The sequence below is a fragment of the Bos taurus genome, chromosome 7 (assembly GCF_002263795.3).
Source record: "Bos taurus isolate L1 Dominette 01449 registration number 42190680 breed Hereford chromosome 7, ARS-UCD2.0, whole genome shotgun sequence".
NCBI lineage: Eukaryota > Metazoa > Chordata > Mammalia > Artiodactyla > Bovidae > Bos > Bos taurus.
In genome coordinates, this window is record NC_037334.1 from 14,177,927 (window position 1) to 14,187,063 (window position 9,137).

General features: G+C 41.2%; 1 protein-coding gene and 1 pseudogene across 1 annotated transcript; one reads left to right on the top strand and one right to left on the bottom strand.

Annotated features, from left to right (window-relative positions):
* The first annotated feature begins 1,503 nt into the window (after nucleotides 1-1,503).
* Nucleotides 1,504-2,587, top strand: LOC514002 (olfactory receptor 7E178). Its single transcript, XM_059888561.1, is given in 2 exon segments — nucleotides 1,504-1,605; nucleotides 1,607-2,587. Coding segments are annotated over 2 exon segments (930 nt in total). The 5' UTR covers nucleotides 1,504-1,590; the 3' UTR covers nucleotides 2,522-2,587.
* LOC514001 (60S ribosomal protein L7-like) lies at nucleotides 1,808-6,930 on the bottom strand (annotated as a pseudogene).
* Between the last annotated feature and the right edge of the window lie 2,207 nt (nucleotides 6,931-9,137).

Below are 9,137 nucleotides of genomic sequence, written 5' to 3' on the forward strand. Positions count from 1 at the left end.
TTCATTCTTTTTAACTTTTTATTTTTAATTGCAGAATAATTGCTTTACAATGTTGTGTTAGTTTCTGCTGTACAACAAAGTGAAGCAGCCATAAATATACATATATCCTCTCCTTCCGAAGCTCTCTCCCACTCCTCATCCCATCCCACCCCTTTAGGTCTTCACACAGCACCAAGCTGCACTCCCTGTGCTATACAGCAGCTTCCCACTAGCTAGCTATTTTCATAGGGTAATGTATATGTTTCAACGCTACTTTCTCAACTCGTTCCACCTTCTCCTTCCCCCTTTTCAATTTTTAAAAATTGAAGTATTATTGATTTACAGTGTTGTGTCATTCTCTGCTGTACAGCAAAGTGACTCAGTTATACACATATGCATATTTTTATATTCTTTTCCATTATGGCTTATCACAGGATATTGAATATAGTACCTGTGCTATGTATTAAACCTTGTTGTTTCAGTTCAGTTCAGTTGCTCAGTTGCGTCTGACTCTGTGACCGCATGGACTGCAGCATGCCAGGCCTCTCTGTCCATCAGCAACTCCCAGAGTTTACTCAAACTCATGTCCATTGAGTTGGTGATGCCATCCAACCAGCTCATCCTCTGTCGTCCCCTTCTCCTCCGACCTTCAATCTTTCCCAGCATCAAGGTCTTTTCAAATGAGTCAGTTCTTAGCATCAGGTGGCCAAATTATCGGAGTTTCAGCTTCAACATCAGTCCTTCCAATGAATATTCAGGACTGATTTCCTTTAGGATGGACTGGTTGGATCTCCTTGCAGTACAAGGGACTCTCAAGAGTCTCCTCCAACACCACAATTCAAAAGCATCATCCATTCTAAATGTACTAGTTTACATCTACCTACCCCAAACTCCCAGTCCATCCCTCTGCTTAGCCCCATCCCCTTTGGCCACCACGAGTCTGTTCTCTATGTCTGTGAATCTATTTTTGTTTTGTAGATAGGCTTATTTGTGCCAAATTTTATATTCCACACATAACTGATACCCTATGGTGTTTGTCTTTTTCTGACTTACTTCACTTGGTATGATAATCTCTAGTTGTACCCATGTTGCTGCAAATGGCAATATTTTAGTTTTTTATGGCTGAGTAGATTTCCACAGTATATATGTACCATATCTTCTTTATCCATACATTATTTATCTATTCATCTGTCAATAGACATTTATGTTGCTTCTATGTTTTGGCCACTGTGAATAGTGCTGCTATGGATATAGACATGCATATAAGAAACATATTTCTTATTCCATATATTTCATTCAAAGGTGGCGACTGATATTCTACTGTGTTCATGATTAATTCTAAATTGGCTCCTTCTTTATGAAAATTTGGCCTATTGTCTGTAAAATGACTGTACATAGAAACAGGTAAATAGCCAAGACATCAGTGAGAAAAGAGTTGTAAGAGAAAATAAGTTTGCCAGAACTAAGGAATGTCACTGAAGTTACTGGAATGTATGATCCTCAAGTGTGAATGCTTTGACTTGCTTGAATCTAACAAAAAGTGCTGACTCCTTGTTTGCTTGTCTCATTTATTTGAAACCTCTTTTCCTTTCTAGGAGATGTCTAAGCCACATGGGCCCAGAGAATGTTAACACTTGTCTCAGAATTCCTCCTCATGGACCTCTCAGATGATCCAGAACTGCAGCCCCTCCTCTTTAGCCTCTTCCTGTCCATGTACCTGATCACTGTGCTTGGGAACCTCATCATCATCCTGGCCTTCATCTCTGATTCTCACCTCCACACCCCCATGTACTTCTTCCTTTCCAGCCTGTCCATGACTGACATTGGCTGCACCTCTACCACTGTCCCCAAGATGATTGTGGACATTCAAACTCACAGCAGACTCATTTCTTACATGAGCTGCGTGACCCAGATGTCTATTTTTATCCTTTTTGGATGTTTGGATAATCTACTCCTGATTGCCATGGCCTATGACTGGTTTGTGTCCATCCATCACCCTCTGCACTGCACGGTCCTCATGAACCCACGCCTCTACAGCCTGCTGGTTTTGGTGTCATTTTTCATCAGCCTTTTGTCTTTCCTTCTTCATAGTTTGATGGTGTTAGAACTAACCTTCTTCCTGGATATGGAAATTCCTCGTTTCTTCTGTGACCCTTCTCAGCTCCTTAGCCTTGCCTGTTTTCAAATCCCCAGCAGTAATATATTAATCTATTTTATTGGTGCTATTTTTGGTGGTTTTCCATTCACAGGGATCCTCTTCTCTTATACTTGCATTGTTTCCTCTATTCTGAGAGTCCCTTCAACAGGTGGGAAGTATAAACCCTTCTCCACCTGTGGCTGTCACCTGGCAATCATGTGTTTATTTTATGGAAGAGGCATTGGGGTGCATCTCAGTTCTACTGTCTCATCTTCTCCCAGGGACAGTGCAGTGGCCTCAGTGATGTACACTGTGGTCACTCCCATGCTGAACCCCTTTGTTTACAGCCTGAGGAACAGGGACATCAAGAGGGTCATGTGGGGGCTCTTCAGCAAAACAACCTAATCTCAACATCTGTGCATCTTGTTTGCATAGGTTAGAAGAGCCAGTAAAAACAACCGTTGGAATTCAAAGTTGGTTCTATGATTTTGTAGCTCTTGTGCCTTTCAAAACTTAACAATGTTTCCAATCAGTTTGTTGCTTCATTTGGTATATTTTGATGGTAACTGCAGCCATGAAATTAAAAAACGCTTACTCCTTGGAAGAAAAGTTATGACCAACCTAGATAGCATATTCAAAAGCAGAGACATTACTTTGCCAACAAAGGTCCGTCTAGTCAAGACTATGGTTTTTCCAGTGGTCATGTATGGATGTGAGAGGTGGACTGTGAAGAAAGCTGAGCACCGAAGAATTGATGCTTTTGAACTGTGGTGTTGGAGAACACTCTTGAGAGTCCCTTGGACTGCAAGATCAACCAGTCCATTCTAAAGGAGATCAGCCCTGGGTGTTCTTTGGAAGGAATGATGCTGAAGCTGAAACTCCAGTACTTTGGCCACCTCATGCGAAGAGTTGACTCATTGGAAAAGACTCTGATGCTGGGAGGGATTGGGGGCAGGAGGAAAAGGGGACGACAGAGGATGAGATGGCTGGATGGCATCACTGACTCGATGGACGTGAGTCTCAGTGAACTCCAGGAGTTGGTGATGGACAGGGAGGCCTGGCGTGCTGCAATTCATGGGGTCGCAAAGAGTCGGATGTGACTGAGCGACTGAACTGAACTGAACTGAATGGGATTAAGGGATTATTGTGGGATCCTATCATTATAATCACTGCATGATTGAATCATGTTATACTATAGACTCTCTTTATTTCTTTTTTTTTAGTTAGTTTATTTTAATTGGAAGCTAATTACAATATTGCAGTGGCTTTCGCCATACATCGACATGAATCAGCCACAGGTGTACACGTGTCCCCCTTCCTGAACCCCGCTCCCAGCTTCCTCCCCATCCCATCCTTCAGGGTCATCCCAGTGCACCGGCCTTGAGTGCCCTGTCTCATGCATCAAACCTGGACTGGTGATCTATTTCATATATGGTAACATACACGTTTCAATGCTATTCTTTCAAATCATCCCACCCTCGCCTTCTCCCACAGAGGCCAAAAGCCTATTCTTTATCTCTGTGTCTGTTTTGCTATCTCGCATATAGGGTTATCGTTACCATCTTTCTAAATTCCATACATATGCGTTAGTATACTGTACTGATGTTTTTCTTTCCGGCTTACTTCTCTCTGTATAATAGGCTCCAGTTTCATCCACCTCATTAGAATTGATTCAAATGCACTCTTTTTAATAGCTGAGTAATATTCCATTGTGTATTTGTACCACAGCTTCCTTATCCATTCATCTGCTGATGGACATCTAGGTTGGTTCCATGTCCTAGCTATTTGTAAACAGTGCTGCAATGAACATTGGGGTACATGTGTCTCTTTCAATTCTGGTTTCCTCAGTGTGTATGCCCAGCAGTGGGATTGCTGGGTCATATTGCTGGACCCAGACATCCTGGAGACATGTAAAAATCCTTAACAATTAAAATCTTCAATCCTTAGGGAGGGGATATAGGTACATACATACCTGATTCACAATGTTGTACAGCAGAAACTCACACAAAATTGTAAAGCTACTATACTCCAATTAAAAAATAAATTTTAAAAATCTGCAATTCTTTCCAAAATTCATGTCTATTGTCCACAGAACTGTTTTATCTTTCATATCTGCTTATGCATGTTGTGTGTAACATCCATGTAACTGGTCCTCAACTTTGGTTTCATATTGGACTCACCTGGGAGTCTTTTAAAAATATTGGTGACAGCTTCTCAACATAGATTATGATTTAATTAGACTGAGTTGCATTCTTAGCATAGGATTTTAAAATTATCCCAGTTGATTTTCATGCTGAGTTTGGGAACTAATGATATAATCACATTTTGTTCAAAGACTGTTGTTGTCTTTGTTCAGTCACTCAATCATGTCCAACACTTTGTGACCCCATGGACTGCAGCACACCAGGCCTCCCTGTCCTTCACCATCACCCAGAGCTTGCTCAAACTCATATCCATTGAGTTGGTGATGTTATCCAATCGTCTCATCCTTTGTCATCCCCTTCTCCTCCTCCCTTCAATCTTTCCCAGAATCAGGGTCTTTTCCAATGAGTTGGCTCTTCAGAGCTTCAGCTTCAGCATCAGGCCTACCAATGGATATTCAGGGTTGATTTCTTTTAGGATTGATTGGTTTGATCTCCTTGCTGTCCAAGGGACTCTCAAGAGTCTTCTCCAACACCACAATTGAAAAGCATCAACTCCTGGGCGCTCAGCCTTCTTTATGGTCCAACTCTCACATCCATACAAGACTACTGGAAAAACCAGAGCTTGGACTATATAGACCTTTGTCAGCAAAGTAATGTCTCTGTTTTTTAATATAGCAGAGGTTTATCATAGCTTTTCTTCCAAGGAGCAAGCATTTTTCAATTTCACAGCTGCAGTCACCATCTGCAGTGATTTTGGAGCCCAAGAAAATAAAGTCTGACTGGTAGGTTTGGATCCTTTAGTGTTCATGAGCAGATGCTGAAGTTATTAAAGTCATACGAGCTCACAAGAAGGATGATCTGAGAAAGTTTACCTTAGAAACAGGCCATGTTATGTTCCCCGACATTCCTGATATTTCTTTACATATATTTGCTTTCCATACCATAAAACCTGTTGCTTGTGCTCATTAATAAGATATTGTCACCTTGCTCTGAATTCAGCCTTCTGTACTTTACTTAAGCAAAGGTTAACTCTTTTCTTTACTAGTAATAGGATCTTTGTGTTTTTATTGTTTAGTCACTAAGTCGTGTCTGACTTTTGTGACCCAAGAGTCTGCTAGGCCCCTCTGTCCATGGGATTTCCCAGGCAAGAATACTGGAGTGAGTTGCCATCTCCTCCTCCAGGGGATCTCCCCAATCCAGGGATCAAATCAACATCTCTTATGTCTCCCACAAATCCTCTTTTGAGTACAGTTGACTGTTGAATATGGGTATGAACTGTACAGGTCCAGTTATTCAGACTACAACACTACACATCTGGCTGGTTGAATCTGAGAATACAAAATCACTTATATGAAGGGTTGAATGCAATAATACATGGATTTTCTCCTGCTCAAGGTCAGTGCCCCTCCCTGCAGCATTGTTCAAGGGTCAACTGCAGTAACACACGTTAAAAGTGTGAATTCTGAATCCAGGCAGATTTTAGCTGCTAGTTGTGACTTTGGGAAAACTCAGTTTCTCTGCCTCAATCTCCCCATCTATGAAATGTGGATAATGACAGCATCTATCTCAAAGGTTTTTTTTTTTTTTTTTTAATTTGTTTCAATTGTTTATTAACTGAGGAGATTATAAAAATAATCCTGGTAGATACCTTAATTCATCCTTCTAATAAGCCTGTTGATCTGGTCTTCCCTGTCGCCAGCATCTCCACCTTCTACAAAATGACTGGTCTTATTCTTCATTCCACCTCGTGGAGAAGACAATTTAAAGGGCCACAGGAAATTGTTTGCTTCTTTGAAATGTTTTCTAATGGTATAGATCTCATGAATCAAATCCTCCATGCAGAAGATGCCATATTTCCCAAGAGATCGAGCAATCAACACGTTACCTGTCAGGGCAATTTGCTTCTTGCTGATTTTTCCATAACCATGTTTGTATTTCAATTCATTTACGGACTTCAGATTTGGGTACCCCCATGCAATGTATCAGAGAAGGCAATGGCATCCCACTCCAGGACTCTTGCCTGGAAAATCCCATGGACGGAGGTGCCTGGAAGGCTGCAGTCCATGGGTCGCTGAGGGTCGGACACGACTGAGCAACTTCACTTTCACTTTTCACTTTCATGCACTGGAGAAGGAAATGGCAACCCACTCCAGTGTTCTTGCCTGGAGAATCCCAGGGACGGGGCATCCTGGTGGGCTGCCGTCTATGGGGTCGCATAGAGTCAGACACAACTGAAGTGACTCAGCAGCAGCATGCAATGTATGACTCCACAATTCTCAGCATGTTAACTGAAGCCCTGTTGAGCTTCACAAAGGTGCCATTGAAGATCTGCCGGAGGCAAAGGAGCTGTAGCACCTTTCGAACATTTGGGCTCACGTCGTTGACACCTCTGATCCTGACGACAAATGCCAATTTGGGTTCTGCAGGTACATAGAAGTTGCCAGCTTTTTGTTCCATCCTAGCCATTCAAATTTCAGTTCTGTACATCTGTATGTATTCCTTGTGGTAATGCTTAGCTTTTTCATAGATAAGCTTCCTCCTTGCCTTTTGAAGCATCTCTTGGGCAAACTTCTGTCTCAGGTGCTTGATCTTAAGCTCTGTGAAATTCTTTTGCTTTTTCTTAAGGGTTTCAGGCACAGTAGGAACCTTCTTTTTTTTTTTTTTTTCTCTTCTGAACACTTCATGGTTCCAGCTGGAAAAGAGCTATCTCAAAACTTTTGTGTGTGAAGAGTTAAGTGCGTTAGAGCTATAAAGTGTTCAAAGAGTTCCCTGCACAGAGTAACAAACAGTTCAATAAACCATAACTATTTCAGTTGAATCAAACTATTAATATGCATATATTGCTAACAATGAGCTGTATGTATTGGTCTCATTTTTTTTTAATTGGAGTATAGTTGCTTTACAATGTTGTATTAGTTTTACTGTACAGAAAAATGAATCAGTTATACATGTACATACTTCCTTCCCATTCAGGTCATCACAGTGCATTAAGTAGAGTTCCCTGTGCCATACAGTAGATTATCTATTTTATACACAGTATAAGTAATATATATGTGTCAATATCAGTCTCCCAATTCCTCCCACTCCACCGTTTCCCCTTGGTACACATATATTTGTTCTCTATACCTGTGTCTCTATTTCTGCTTTCCAAATATCATCTGTACTATTTTTCTAGGTTTCACATATATGAATTAATATACAATATTTGCTTTTCTCTGACTTACTTCACTCTGTATGACATTCTCTAGGTCCATCAATGAATATTGGGGTGCATGTGTCTTTTTTAGTTAGGTCTTATACTTTTTTTTTAGTTGGAAAATATTTTTATTGTTTTTAATTTTTTTATTTTGTTTTTAAACTTTACAAAATTGTATTCGTTTTGCCAAATATCGAAATGAATCTGCCACAGATATACATGCGTTCCCCATCCTGAACCCTCCTCCCTCCTCCCTCCCCATACCATCCCTCTGGGTCGTCCCAGTGCACCAGCCCCAAGCATCCAGTATCGTGCATCGAACCTGGACTGGCAACTCGTTTCATACATGTATCATGTTTCAATGCCATTCTCCCAAATCTTCCCACCTTCTCCCTCTCCAACAGAGTCCATAAGACTGTTCTATATACATCAGTGTCTCTTTTGCTGTCTCGTACACAGGGTTATTGTTACCATCTTTCTAAATTCCATATATATGCGTTAGTATACTGTATTGGTATTTTTCTTTCTGGCTTACTTCACTCTGTATAATAGGCTCCAGTTTCATCTACCTCATTAGAACTGATTCAAATGTATTCTTTTTAATGGCTGAGTAATACTCCATTGTGTATATGTACCACAGCTTTCTTATCCATTCATCTGCTGATGGATATCTAGGTTGCTTCCATGTCCTGGCGGATTCTTTCCTTCCCTTGTAACCACACTCCTTCCATAAGATAAGGAATTCATATTCTGTGGAAAATTGAAAAGATATCTGGAGCTTGCCTAGAAGATGCCAAGTGAAGGTCACTCCAGAATGCTGTCTCAGCCTCAGCTGAACCTAGCAGTTCCTTGTCTAACCACAAATAAGCCTGCTTTCTCTAACTGGTTCCTCAAAATTCTTTGGTCACTGGAGGCAATATAGTGTAGATACAAAAATCATGCATTCTGAATTCAGACATAGTTTCACTATATGCATAACATTGGCCAATTATTTGAGTTCATGTGTGCTGTTTCACTATTTGTATCAAGTGGATAAGTATCTGCCTCATAACTTTTTGTGACAATCAAAAAGATTAATATATAGAAATATCTTGAGTATTAAGATAGTGAATGACAGAGTGAAATTCATGAAATATTAAGTATTATTTTTCTCTTACCTCTTACCTCTTATGATAAAACCAAATAAGCCCCTTCTCTTCAAAGCCTTCTCTGAAACAAATTTGTCTTCTAAACTTCTCCACTGGAGAAGGCAATGGCACCCTACTCCAGTACTCTTGCCTGGAAAATCCCATGGATGGCAGAGCCTGGTGGGCTGCAGTCCATGGGGTCGCGAAGAGTCGGACACGACTGAGCGACTTCACTTTCACTTTTCACTTTCATGCATTGGAGAAGGAAATGGCAACCCACTCCAGTGTTCTTGCCTGGAGAATCCTAGGGACGGGGGAGCCTGGTAAGCTGCTGTCTATGGGGTTGCACAGAGTTGGACACGACTGAAGTGACTTAGCAGCAGCAGCAGCAGCAGCAGCAAACTTCTCCACGGTATGGGACAGAGACTGTATGGCCCCATAGCATGTGACATCTTAGTTCCAATGGTCTTAGTTCCCTGACCAGGAATCAAACCTACACCCCCAGCATTGGAGGCACAATCTTAACCACTGGACCACCAGGGAAGTCCCTGAGA